We start from the raw sequence: 14978 nt of genomic DNA on the forward strand, positions 1-14978 counted from the left end.
TCTAGTGTTTGAAGATGATGATTTAACATGAGATGTGGTAAGCAAAGCATCTGGAGCTAATGAGCCTAACTATCTTACTAGAGCTAAAAAAGCATCATCACAATCGACAAGTAGAGCTGAGAAAGGGAAGAATATAGTCTCAAGCTCCAATCCTCCTCCAAAATCATCTCAAAGGTCTTCTACAACTCCACTGACTTTGATAGATGAAGATGATTAGAATGAAATTGAAGAAGACTTTACAGGAGGAGATGAGGATACTCAAGTGGATGTGGAAGATGTTGAGTATGATGATGAGGAGAATCATGGGATGGATTTTTAGAGTTTTAAGTTTAAAACTTTGTTTAGATTAGCTGTTTCTTTGTTTTGTTTTCAGTTCTCAGTTTAAAACTTTGTTGGATTGGTTGTTTCTTTGTTTTTTCAGTTCTCAGTTTAAAACTTTGTTGGATTGGTTGTTTCTTTGTTATAAAGATGTATTTGCAATCATTGATAAGCAGTATAAAGATGCATTTGCAGGAGTAAGTGAGCTATTTCAGTGACTAACCTTTACGTTTTTTGTGTAGATTCCCTTCATGCAGTAAAGGCAATGGGCGATTGGCGCCTAGGCTCCAGGAGAAAGCCACACCTTCTTAGCCTCACCTCGCCTCTCGCCATTTAAAACACAGTTCGTAATAAAACATTGGGTGGAAGACAAGAATTTTCAATTTGGTTGTTTATTGTAGACTCGGGTTAGTGATAGGAAGGCTCTAAGGAGAGGAGGTCGCTTATTCAAAGATTGGACAATTATGACGAATTACGAGTATAATAGTTGGGGTTGCATTTTGATATTATGGAGAGCGGATGTTAGGCTCAATCCCTTTTATAAAAGCGAACAGATTATAGCTGCTCCATTAAGCTAAAGGATCAGGAGGAGGACTTTTTTTTTTTTTATGCTCTAAACACGGTCCAATGGTGGACAGCTACTTGCATGAGATGAAATCCTTGTTTTTATCCACATCAACTCTATTTCGCTTCTCTAACAAGTTGAAGGGCTGAAACTGTTGTTACGGAAGCTAGCTAAGGAGCAGATGGGTCATCTTGTCAATTGTATATAGGTGGCCTATGAGACTTTAAGTCAAAAGCAGCAGGAGAATTTAGCTAGTCCTATTGTGGAAGCAATGGAATAGGAGAGTGCTGCTTATCGTTGGTGGGAGTTTTTGGCAGGCTTGGAGGAGAGATATCTTAAACAAAAGTCGAAGCTCCATTGGCTGCAAGTGGAGGACAAAAAAAATAAATTTTTCATAGGGCGGTAACAGCTCGGGCATCTATAAATGGTATTAAAGAGATAGAATATCCTGATGGGAGAGTGGTGTCACAACAAGAAGAGATCAAAGCGGAGGCTGAAAGGCATTTTCGTAAATTTTTGAAGTTTGTTCCGAGTGATTTTGAGGGTAGTACAATTGCAGAGTTGGAGTTGCTGCTTTCTTTTCGCTGTTCAGAACAAGATCACCAACATCTTACGTGTGTGGTCACGAGGGACAAAATTAAGTCGGTACTATTTTCTACGACAAATGATAAATCTCCGAGTTCCGATGGGTTCACCTTGGAATTTGATAAAGTAGCCTGGGACTTGATAGGTACCAAGTTTGTAATGGCAGTGCATTCTCTCTTTGCAAAGTTGATTCTCCCCAAGGGGATTAACTCGACTATACTAGTGCTTATTCTCAAAAGATTATAATCAAAATAAATGAAGGATTACCGTCTAATCTCTTGCTGTAATATCCTCTAAAAAGTTATATCCCGAAGATCATCTCAGGAAATCAATTGGCGTTTAAAGGATCACCTACTGCCTGAGAACCTTCTCCTTGCCACAAAAATAGTAAAGGACTATCATAACTAATCTTTATCCGGTCGTTGTGCAATAAATATTGATATATCTAAGGCTTTCGATTATGTTCAATGGTTATTTCTTTCCAAATTACTATATGCCATGTGTTTCCCGCCGGAGTTCATTCACTGGATCATGTTATGTGTCACCACGACCTTTTTCTTTGTTCAAGTGAATTGTGAGATAGAGGGTTATTTTAGAAGTTTTTGGGGTTTAAGACAGGGTTGCACTCTTATCATCATATTTATTTGTTATTTGTATGGAGGTTTTGACAAAATATTTGGACAAGGCAGCTTGTACAACTCGGTTTGGGTACTATCCTCGCTACAAAAGCATAGGCCTCACTCATTGGAGCTTCGCTGATGATCTCATGGTTCGTTTGGATGGAAAGGTTCGGTCTATTGACGGGGTTGTATTGGTGTTTGGCAATTTTGCTAGGCTCTCATGGTTAAAAAAATTAGCATGGAGAAATCTACCCTCTTCTTGGCTATCATTACACAGTTGACAGCTTAGTGTATTACTACTCGGTTACCTTTCTATGTTGGATATCTCCTAGTCTGCTATTTAGGCCTCTCGTTGGTCACCAAACAGCTTACCGTTGCAGACATGTCGCCATTAACGGAACAGATTCAGAAGCAAATAGGATCATGGACTGTCAATATCTCTCATTTGTAGGTTAGTTAAATCTTATCTCTTTGGTTCTTTACAGTATATGTAGCTTATGGTTGGCTGCATTTTGACTCCCTAGCAACTGCATTGACAGAATCAATTCGATATGTTCAGCTTTCCTTTGGTCCAGCGTAGATATGAGTATGCACAAAGAAAAAGTTTTTTGGGAATAATTTTGCAGACCAAAGGCAGAGGGTGGACTAGGATTACAGTCGTTAAGGGAGGCGAATGAGGCAAAAGTGTGGCAGCTCCCTTGGGGTTCGTTCGTGTAAATCACCTTCAGCAACAATCGTTCTGGTTGATCAAGAGCAGCTCAAGCTTGGGGTCTTAGGTCTTGTCAAAAATGCTAATATGTCACCCCGGTTTCATGGACTTGCTGAGAGGTTTGAAAGAATTGATTTGGCCACCTATGTCACCAAAGTGCACTTATCTTTCGATCTATTGAAGAGCTAACATGAAAGGAAGTAATATAGATTAAAGAAGATCAAAATATAGATTAAAGAGTTAACCAAGCTGCAATCTTGATAAATAACTATAGAATTGTAAAATGTTTAAGCTCTCAAAACAAAGTTGTCGATGCATGTATCTAATAATTCAATTGCAAAATAAAAAAAAAACATATTTGAAGTATTAAAAAAAAACAAAATCAAAATTATATTTTTCAAGATTTCCACAGTTAAAAAGTAGATAAACTCTACAATAAAAAACAAATTAGTAGTAAAAATTGTTGAAAAAAAATGGTAAGCCATAAGCCCGCGCATAGCGCGGGTATTCATCTAGTGTAGAATTAAATTGAGTTACATACCTCATAAAGTTAGTTAATTATAAATAAATATTTTAATTTGTTTTGACTTAGAAAAGGAATACCAAGTGGCCAATCAAAATTTAAACTTACACATGATTTGGTTGTTTTGTTGATATAAACTAAAACTCACACATAATCTTTCAAATTGAAAATATTACTTTTGAAGTGATAAACTAAATTAGTATTCTTATAAAATTATATGAACTTCAATCTAAAGATTTTTTAAACCCCAAGGATAACTTCTATCTTTTTGTTTTTGGTTTTTTGCTTTTCACTCATCAATTTATTTTTTACTGATAAATTTCATACTAGTTGTTTCATCTTTAGAGGATTTTTAGTTAAATGGTATTGAATTATATTATTTTTATATATTTCAATCCCAGTTAAATATTATTTCCTTTTGTAATCATTTTTTCATTTTGCTTAAATCATAAAGACCAAATTTGTTTAGTTAAGTTCTTCTTGTTTTCAAAAACCTCAAATTTAAATAAAATAAATATTATATTGATCGTTATATTTATCAATTGGATCAGAAAACAATATTGACTTTATAAATATAGTTTATAGACTTTACAAAACAAAATATACTTTAAAAATAGATAGTTATATTTGATCTTTATATATCATTATATTGATAATTATAAAATATTAAAAATGATACATGAATATGTGAGATAACCACAGTACAAACAGAGAATTAGAGATGAATCTTTTCAAGTTCATGACCTTATTGTGTGGTTAATATTGTAGAAGAGTGTGAAAATAATAACTTATAAGATGCTAATCTAATATAGACAATGAAGATAAATCTTTTAAAACATAAAAAACAATGTAAGATATACATATCATACAAACTCTAAAATTAAAATTTAGAATTAAGCGTGATATTTGAATTGATTTTTTTAACGCATACAATAACAATAACATTAAAAACACAACATAAAAAATAAATATTTGAGATCTAGTGGAAAAGGATGAAAAAATGAAAGAATAAACGACTAAATAAGAGAATTGAAATTTATAGGAAGAGAGGTAATGAAAAATTATTTTCTATAGTTGATATTGTTGGTACTAAAATCGGCTAACCGACTTAAAGCCCAAGAAGGCAGATCGGCCTAGAGAGGCCCAAGGCTCATTCAGGGGAGGCGGCCCCAAAGAAAATGGCCGAGTTGAGCGTGTGAAGTGGGGGAGGTCGAAGTTTGCCAAAGAAATCTAATCAAAGGGCGTAATGCACAGAATCGAGACCGATCAGTAATTAATGAGAATTACAGAGTTGGAAGAGCAATACTTGTGTTGCACTTAATGTTTGAAATCGAATATAAACTAAGGCTAATTTCGATCCTATATAGATCCAGCAGACCAATTGGACAAAATTAAAAGGGACAAAAAGCCCACCAAGAGAATATTAGTAAACTTAATCATCTATTATGTATGCTTTTTAAAACCCTACCAAAAAAAAAAAATGTATGCTTTTTAAAAGAAGAAAAATATCCCACCTTGGTTGGTTTAACAAAACTTGAACCACATGGTTTGTCCCATAGGGGAGATCGATACAGAGAATATTAACATGGCCCATGAGCAAGGATGACACTCACAAATCGAGAAATTGTCCCAATACAACCCAATACAAAAATTTATTTTACAGGCAAAATAAAATTCAAAAACATGCATCAAATATAGGTAGAGACACGTGGGATGTGTTTGAAGAAAACATATATAACTCCACAAAACTACTATACAAAGTTTTGAATCGTGTATTTATTCCATTGATCCCTAAAGGGACCTATAAAAAAATTTTAGTAGTTCTAGCTCAAAAAAATAAAAGAATTAAAAAACTTAAGCTATAATTAATTAGTGAAAAAGAGTTGCAAGTAGAAGTATCCCACGCTTAGTGTTGAGGCCAAGAGTTACGTAATATAAAGGGAAGAGAGTGAGAGCAGCCACGGTCACAACATTACATGAACAGGATCTGTTCTATACCTTTGTGTCTTTGAGTTCTAAGGAGACGACTGGCGTCTGACCCGGGTGGATTAGCCATGTATATATGGCAAGGATGATTGGCGGCTACGACTCTCTTTAGAGTGTCTGGAGCTGTAGAGGATTGTTACGCCGGCTGGATCATCCTTGCCGGGCTAGCTGTTCGCAATGGCAGGTATGATATGTTCCCCTTTTTAAGTTTTTTTTTTCACTTTCGTAGCCATTGTATTTTGTCCCACATAGTCATGCAGCAAAATATATATTTAAATACACTTCCTATATAAATCTCTCGTGTGAGCTTCTAACAAGTTACCGAGCCGTGCGGTGAGCACAAAGCAAACTATTCTTTCGCTTTTTACTAAAGAATACCGTGTGTTCTCTGTGCTAAATGGCATACGCCTATTTTTGGAAGGGTTTTAAAACCATCAATTCTTGAGTTCAAAACTCAACGATCCATAGCCTGGTTGGTAATTTGAAACCGATTGCAAGTTTCTTTCTATAAAAAATATATGTTAATTACTAATTATTTACAAGAAACGAGTATGAGAAAGTGGAGTTTTGCTTCACCTTAAAAAGGAGAATTATCTCACATCGACAAGCAATAGAAAGAGAAGACCAAAGTTGGAGCTATAAAAAGGAAGCGAGTAGGACAATCCAAATGATCATACCATTATCGGCCTTTTGGCTAGTATAAGTGTAGTATCTGTTCTTTTCTTTTTTTTTTTTTTTTTTTTTNCTGTAGTATCTGTTCTTATATGTTTGATATCTGTTATGTGAGGATACTGTCCTGCTTGATATTAACTCTATTATTTTAGGGGGGGGAGCCCGTGATAGCAGTTCACTGTTTGGGTTCTTGAGCGCGTAGCGTATGCGTTGCACCACTTCAAAGGCTTTTGGCGCACCCCACCACTCCAAACAGCTTAAAACAATATAATATACATATATTCTCGATAATTATTAGATAGAGAAAACATATTTTTGATATTAATCTGAATTTTCTATAAAGATGTCACTCATTAAGTCTTGGAACTATTACCTTCAGCTTAAAACGTTAAATATCAGAGAAATAGCAGTTTAGCTAATTGTAATTGTTATTGTAAATCAAGCTTTTTTAAACATTTTGTACATGTGACATATATAGTTTTATATAAACCTTTTTGGCTAAAATTCTTATGTCATATTGGATATTTGCATGTTTTTCAGCGTAGTCCGAATCATGTTTGGATCAACCTAAAAGAGATCTATATGTCGGAAACCCTTATCTTTTGGATCGGATTTGTAAATCTAAAAATGAATCTGCTATCTTTCATGGTCAGATTAGACTGAGCTTCAGATTTTGGCCTTATCTAATAGGTGTCAATTGTTGTGACAACACTTTTACTTCTGTCATTTTTATCTACAAATGTTAAGTATATAGGTGTCAATAATTGTGACTCAAAATGACTGATCGAATAGGAAAGCTTCAGATTTTGGCCTTATCAACAAAAGTTAAATATCAAATGATTTGAAGGATCTCTAGGGGAATCAGAAGATTTTGGGATTCTAAGACCAATCCACCATGGTCCAGTGTTTTGTTGTTTGGTTTTATTAATCGTAATCGATTCTTTGGTTTTAATAATCGTAACTAGAAGATTTAGGGATTATAACACGTTATGTGTATATATCTCTTTTGTTAATTTCAGTTAAGTCTGAATTGGGTTTTCAATTTTGTCTGACAATTTTGCAAAGGTTGGGAGATCTAGAAACTCAGCAAATTTAGGGGTTTTATGACACCTGTATACGATGTTTTTTTTTAGTGGTTAATTAAACCTATGCAAGATGTTTCAGGTTCTGTCTCTTTCCATGGGTTTTCTAAAAATATCATATTGTAGAATCTAGCATGATTTATCTGATCTGATACTACGAAAAACTTAGGGTTTCTAAGACGTAATAAACAGTATTCTTCATGGTTTTGTGGTATTTCATGTCTTACGGCTCCAAAAGCATACCCATATGTTAAGTTAATTTGGTGATCTAAATCTCATATATATATATATATGTGTGTGTGTGTGTTTGTGTCTGTGTGTTCTAGTCTTTCTTGAAGTATCTTGCTGATCTTATGGCTCCGAAGGAAAATGTTAATCAAAATCTATATGTAGGTAAGTTATCAAAAAAAAAATCTATATGTAGGTCAAACGAAGATGTCAATAACAATGAGCAAGAGAAGAAGGTTTTCCCTTCTGCGGTAGTAACGTCAACCCTCTCTCTATATATCTCTCTAAATACTCTCAGATTGAAAATGATATACATCAATGGTTTCTCAAAGTATTTTATTTGGTTATAGTCTTTGAGTCGCAATATATTTGTACATGATTTGGCTGGGGACTCTAAGACCTATCAAAGATAGTGTAGGGTTTGTTTGTTAAATCTGAGAATTTATTTTCAAAATGTAGTCTCACAAAATTTGGGGATCTCAAAATGTAGATTTTTTTGTTTTTATCGTTTGCAGTATTTTCTTGGCTTTTTAGAAACAAAAATTACATACTAAATAAAGAATCTAGCCTGATTTATTGATCTGTTCTCTGATGCATCTTAAGTGAAGTTTGTGGCCAGTGATTCTATTAAATTACATTTTTTTTTTGGACAACAAATCAGGCTAGAGTTTCTAGAAGCATCTTGCAATGGCTATGACTCCCAAAATTGATAACTTTCAATTTGGGAGACATGTTTTTTTAACGCATGGCTGTGGTATTTTAGATGTTTTTTTCGTTCTTCTATATTTCAATTTGTTTGTCGAAATGTATATGGGACGTTATCTTAATCTCATGGCCAGGACTCCATGATAAATTTCAGTTTCAGACATACACTATTTAAGGCGTTGTGGTATTTCATGTAGGTCAAAAGAAGATGTCAGTAAAAATGGGCAAGACAAGAAGGTTTTCCCTTTTGGTGACCTTCCATCAAGCATGTTGGAGATAATTAATAATGTATTCTCTTGTGTTAAGAGATAACAATTGTGCATCAGCTGCTGAATCTGATTGAGTTGTGGTAAAGCATCCACAGGTTACCACCTTGCCGTAACGTGATGACTTGATTGTTCTCTTTGATCCATTGGAATGGAAGAGGTACACACTGAATTATCTTGAGTTCATTGATCCTTAGAAAATCTATGGCAACTGAAACATGAGTTTATATGAATTTCTCGGGTGAAAATAAAAAGACTTTGGATTTTGTGATCACCAAGACTAAAACCGGAAAAGGATTCAGTTGGAAAAGAGACATGGAAATATTGAGATATGAAAAAAAGGTAAAGAAACTAAAACCTTACACATATTTATTTGTTTGATTTAACATTTATTTATTTATTTATTTTGTGATTCTAAAATTCATGATTGGAAAGCGAGTGAATCAAGAAAAAGATTTGAAGATATAAGTCAAAGAGGACATGATAAGGAGTTGGCATTATACAGCGAACAAGGGTATAAAAAACTAATCAGACCTCACTTTGATATTTTTTAATTATATTTACTAATCTGGATCACTTATGAACATAAGTCTTCTGACTTCACTCGTCTTTTCTTCAAAAGAAAATTGTATGATTTGTTTTAACTGCGTCAAATCTGGATAGAATTTCTAAAAACGGAGAACAGAGAATAACGAGATGGCGATGAAAGAAGTTGAAGAGAATCTTCCACAGTAGAGGTTTCAAAAAACATATTTCTTACCGGAAACCTCCATCGTTGAGTATTCTCTTTAATTTCTCTCATCATTTTGTCATTATTCTCTACTCTTGGTTTTTGGAAATTCTATCCAGCTATGATGTAGTTGATTTGAAAATCTTAACATTGTTTTTTGACGAAAAAACGAGCTAGTTAGTCAAAAAACCCAGAATCATAAGTGATTGAGACAAGATAAATTAAATTAAGAACATCCAAGTCAAGGCTTATTACTCTTTATACCATTGCATGCTTGTATAATGCGAACTCTTTTTTCTTGGCCCCTTTGACATAATCTCTTTTCAAATCTTTCTCTTGATTCACTCGTTTTCCAGTCCTGACTTCTAAACTGAGAATCAAAACCAAAACAGAATTTTAAATCAAACAAATAAAAATGTCTAGAGTACAGCTGAATCCCTTGCCCATCTGAGTCTTAGTGATCATGAAATCCAAAATCCTCTTTTGATTTTAGATATGGTCATACCTCCAAAATCCAAAATCCCTTGTCTCCATTCATATCTTAGTGATCACTTATCCTTATGCAATCAACTTGTCCCCATTGTGTCCATTCACAGCCATAATTTTAGATATGGTCATACCTCAAAATTACATGTGGATTAGGTTTCAATATTTATTTCACGTATTTATACTGTTTCCTACTAGCACCACTAGCCGCCTATAAATATTAAAACCTAATCTACGTGTCATTTGGAGATAGGTGCACTTGTGTTCTTATTCACCATTTTAATTCAATTACAAAAAGTTCACTTTTAAAAATAATAAAATAGAATTCTTTGTGATTCAGTTATATATGTATAAAAAATTATCTGCTATCAATAGTAATACTTCATTACCTGCTGATGTGTCTTATCTCTTCCACATATTCTCAATTTCTCTCGCCCTCTGGTCCGCCGCTATTCACCCTCTCCTCAGCCGCAAACCACATCATCGATACAATACATATATGATATACATATGTATTTTTATTTTATTTTATTATTTTTTTAATAAAACAAATAAGCATTTTTATTTTCTTTAACTTCTCTCATCAGTTTGTCATTATTCTCTTCTCTTAGTTTTGGGAAATTCTATCCAGCTATGATGTAGTTTGTTTGAAAATCTTAACATTGTTATTGCCATCGTGTCGAGATATCCATATCTCTCCAATTGAGGCTTTGATCGAGTGTATCAAGGTGAGGATCTGGTGGTATGGTTGTTGTTCTTGTTTCTTCGGATTGTGAATATTTCCAGATTCTGCATTAGTGTTCATGGGATTTTGTTTGGTTGTTTTTGGAAAATTTGGGTCTGGCAGAGATCGAGTATCTCCGTTTGATTGGTGGTTTGTACAAGGGGTATATATCCGTTGGAATGGATTGCTTCGACTCACACATTCTCTATCTCACACTTACATATCATTTAGCGAGTTGTTTGTTGTCCAGAGTGGTGTGCAGTTTGGTTTTGCGTGTTCTTCTCGTTGGTATGTTCATCAAGTGCTTTGTTGGTGGTTCACCATGGCTCATTTGTCGCTTAACAAAGGCAAAGCTCATTTTTAGGAGGTTGCCACTTTAAGAGCAATAGCTAAGAAGGTTGGTATACTTAGGGAAATTGATGAGGATTTTGTGTGACTGTTAATGGTTTTAATCCTCTCCTCTTCTAGCTGGTTGTCCCTTTTGATACTGGTGATGAGGTCATTGTTTCTATTGAGTATGAGAAGCTGGTGGGATTCAGCGAGCATAGTTGTCGTCTTACTCATGAAATGAGAGGGTGTCCAGAGTTGCGAAAGGGGTCCGGTGAGCAGGTTGTGGAGCATCAAGCGGATAAGAGGGGTGGTCAAAGACATCATTTACAAATTAAACAAGGAGGATATCATAACGAAGGTGGATGGGAGAAACCAAGAAAGAATGTTAAGAGGGCCCTTGATTTTCAGATTCAGGAGTCTAGTGTTGGTGACTTCGGTCCTTATGGTTCTCGACATCAAGAGAGGTCTAATGGTTCAGTTTGGGGTCAGAAGAAACAGTTCAATGCAGTTGAGTCCAGTGGTTTTGGTGGTCAGCGAAGATCACATATGTTAAATGGTGACTCTTTAGGGCAGGCTCCTTTATTCAATCTCAACCACAAGGGTTTGGTGCCGGTGTGGCCCAAGCCTTTGTATAAGGCTAAACAAAGTGTCACTGAGAAGGGGTTACAGGAGGAGGACATTGATGAGCAAGTGGTTTCCGATTCTCAGGTTGTTTCGGATATTGGGGGTGTCACACACAACGGGTCTATTAAGGACTTGGGGGAGAGGTAATTTATGGAGGAGACTGACGATTTGTTGGAGGATGGTGTGTATCCGGAGGGTTGTGGTTCGGAAATGATTGAGGATGGGTCGGGTAAGGAGGCTATGCCTATTTCGGAACAGGGGTCCGACCATCAAATTGCCACATATGGTCCCCCACGTACCTCTCTTATTTCAGTTCCGGTTGATCTTGATTTGGGCTTGGTTAATGGTGCTATGGCTGATATTACTTTAGGGGAACCAAATACTCATAGATGGAGGTTTAGTAGTCCCCATGTTAAAAAGGGTTAGTGTTCCTAGGATGGTCGCTATGGCTATGGCTTCTCCTGGGAAACGTTTGTTAGCTAAGGATTTGTCTAAACCTCCGGGTGCGGGGAACAAACAGAAGGGGCTAGGGTGGTCGTCAAATCAAGAAAATGACTGAGTTGGAATTGTCAGGGCATTGGGGCAGACATGACAGGATTACTTGGGAGATTTGTGGAGGAAGCATGCTTCTTCCAGACATTTTATTTATATCAGAAACAAGGAAATGTTTTTCTTATTTACAAAAATTTTAGAATCAGTTTGGTTATAATAAATTGTATACCGTTGAACCCCACGGATCTAATGGTGGTTTAGCTTTATTTTTCATTGATGAAATAAAACTTTTAATTCTCTATGATAGTGATCAAATTCTTGATGCACAAGCATTCTTTGGAAAACAATTGGTTTTTCTGTCTTTTTTTTATGGTGATGCAGTTCCTCAACATTGACAGAAGGTTTGGGATAAGTTATCGAATATTGGCTCCTTTCCTGTTGAACCTTGGTTTTTGATTGGTGATTTTAACGAATTGGTTGGGAATCATGAGAGGGTGGTGCTTTGCAACCAACCTCTTTTTTTGTGCCTTTTATATTAATGCTTCGACACTGCGGGATACTTGAATTCCCTTGTTACGGTGAGCAGCTATCCTGGAGAGGTAACCAATGTAATAATCAGGTGGTTTGTTGTCAGTTAGATCGTGCCTTGGGTAATGAAGATAAGCATGGCTTTTTTCCAAACACAAAGGTGGACTATTTGGAAATGATTGGTTATGACCATTGCCCAATTTTAGCGACTTGTCTGAAAAGAGAACGGAAACGGATTAGGCAGTTCCGTTTTGATAAGTGCTAGTTGGGAAAGGATGGTTTATCAGGGGCGGTCGAGTCAGGGTGGAATAGTACAAAACACTCTCAGATACCAGGGTTTGTGGATAAGATAAAAAAACTGTAGGAATTCGATTTCTTGGTTGCGAAAGAAAAATATTCATACTAGTCCTTCGCTAATCTCTTCCTTGAATGCGGCTTTGCAGGAGGCGAAGATGGATGATTCGATTTCTCAGGGGGAAATCCGGAGTATTGAGCGGGAACAGAGGCGTATTGTGATGAGGAATTATACTGGCAACAAAAAATTAGAAAATTTTGGTTAAGAGTTGGAGACAATAATACAAAATTCTTTCATACCTCTACTAAGTAGCGGCGGGTGAGAAATAGAATTATTGGTTTATTTGATGCCAATAATGTCTAGAATGAATCGATCTCGGGTATGGAGAATATCGCTACTAAATAATTTGAGGAGCTTTTCAAGAAATCGGATGTCAGGGGTATTTCAGAGATGCTTGAGGAGATTACCCCACACATTCCAGACAGTATGAACAGAGATCTAACTACAGACATTTCTGAAACGGAAGTCCGAAAAGTCTTGTTTGCTATGCATCTGGAGAAAACTCCATGGCCTGATGGAATGACGGCTTTGTTTTTTCAAAGGTTTTGTTCGTCTTTTAAAGGGGATTTGGTGACATTGGTTAAGGATTTTTTTCAGCCAAAGTCACGTTTGAATGAGAAGAATATATGTCTCATTCCTACAATTGGTCGGCCGCGGCAAATGGCGGAGTTTCAGCCTATCAGTCTTTGTAATGTCAGTTATAAAATTATTTCCAAAGTATTCTTCGGCTTAAACGATTCTTACCATCCCTGGTGTTGGAAACTCAGTCGGCTTTTGTTTCTGGTCGTTTAATTACAGATAAATAATATTCATGTTGCTAAAGAGATGTTTCATGGGCTAAATACTAATCGACAGTGTAATTCGGAGTTTCTGGCTTTCAAAACGGACATGAGTAAAGCATATGATCTTGTTGAATGGGATTTTCTGGAAGCGGTTATGATTAGGTTATGTTTTGATAGGAAATGGATTTCATGGATTATGTGGTGTGTATCTTCTGTGTCGTGTCAAGTCTTTCTGAATAGTCAGCTTCGGGGTTCTATTATTCCATAGAGGGGTTTACGTCATGGGGATCCCCTGTCACTGTATTTGTTTATACTTTGAACAGAGGTTTTAATAGCAAATATTAAAAAGGCTGAACGGGAGAAGGAATTAACGGGTATCAAAATAGGTCATGATTGTTCCACTGTTTCGCATTTGTTGTTCGCTGATGATAGCCTGTTTTTTTTGTAAAGCAGAGGCGACAAAATGTAGACCGGTAATGGAAATTATAGGTAATTATTGTAAAGCCTCGGGCAAGAGGTTAATCTGGAGAAGTCTTCTATTATGTTTGATAAGAAGATTCCGTCTGACACAAGTGGTTAATCGCGAACTAAGGTTTTTAGCTATGTTAATGATCGTTTGGATGATCGAGTATATGGTTAGTCTGATAAGTATTTACCGAAAGGTGGTATGAAAGTTATGATAAAATCGGTTTCGATAGCTCTCCCGAACCATGTTATGTTGTGCTTTATACTTCCACAGGAGATGACACCTAAACTAGCGAGCGCTATTTCAAAATTCTAGTGGCAATCTAATGATAAAGCACGAGGTATGCACTGGGTACCTTTCGATAAAATATGCAGAGACAAATGTGAAGGGGGTTTGGGCTTCCGTGCCCTGGAACAATTTAATGATGCAATGCTGTCTAAACATGGCGGCTAATTCATTATCCGACATCCTTAATGGCTCGGTGATGTGAGGTCGATATTTTAGGAATAAACATCATCTTATAGCCAAAAAACCAAATTATCTTTCTTTTGCATGGAGGAGTATTTATTCTACCAAAGATTTGGTGGAACAAGGAGCGAGGTGGACGATAGGTTCTGGTTTTTCTATCTCGGTTTGGCGAGATCCATGGATACCGGATCATCGGCCAAGTCCAGCTAATGGTACGGGGAGATTGTTGCATCCAAATTTGATGGTTAACAATTTAATTAATCCACTCACGAAGGAAGGGAATTTGCCTATTCTCGAAGAGTTTATGGATCCAATGGATATACAGTTTATTCGGAGTATGGCGGTCAGTAGAACTTATAAACTGGATCGGTTAGTATTGCATTTTACTAAGTCAGAAAAGTATTTCGTCAAATCGAGTTATCGGTTTGCAAGAGAATTAACGAAGGATATCAAATACGGGCTCATGTGTTCGGCACTTCGGGCTCAAGCTTGGAAGCTTGAAGTTCCTCCGAAGATCCAACATTTCTTTTGGCAGATTGCCTCCGGTACTCTTCCTGTGTTTGAACGGATTGCTCATCGGGGTGTCTGATGTGATACTTTGTGTTAACGGTGTGATTCTGCAATAGAGACTATTAATCACGCTCTCTTTGATTGCCCCTGTTTGCGCAGTATCTAGGAATTGTCTTCGCTGTCGTTAGTCCCTGATGATTTTCCCCCTCCCCCCCCCCCCCCCC

General features: G+C 36.2%; 1 protein-coding gene across 1 annotated transcript; it reads left to right on the forward strand.

Annotated features, from left to right (window-relative positions):
• Positions 9731–11949, forward strand: LOC104736969. Its single transcript, XM_010457067.2, has 2 exons — positions 9731–10203; positions 10323–11949. Exon 2 carries the CDS (start codon positions 10767–10769, stop codon positions 11298–11300), a length of 534 nt encoding a protein of 177 aa, XP_010455369.1. The 5' UTR covers positions 9731–10203; positions 10323–10766; the 3' UTR covers positions 11301–11949.

This window comes from Camelina sativa, chromosome 13 (assembly GCF_000633955.1).
Source record: "Camelina sativa cultivar DH55 chromosome 13, Cs, whole genome shotgun sequence".
Lineage (NCBI taxonomy): Eukaryota > Viridiplantae > Streptophyta > Magnoliopsida > Brassicales > Brassicaceae > Camelina > Camelina sativa.

What these genes read in the sequence shown, in the direction of transcription:
- LOC104736969 (XM_010457067.2), top strand. Translation starts at nt 10,767, where the DNA reads ATGAGAGGGTGTCCAGAGTTGCGAAAGGGGTCCGGTGAGCAGGTTGTG.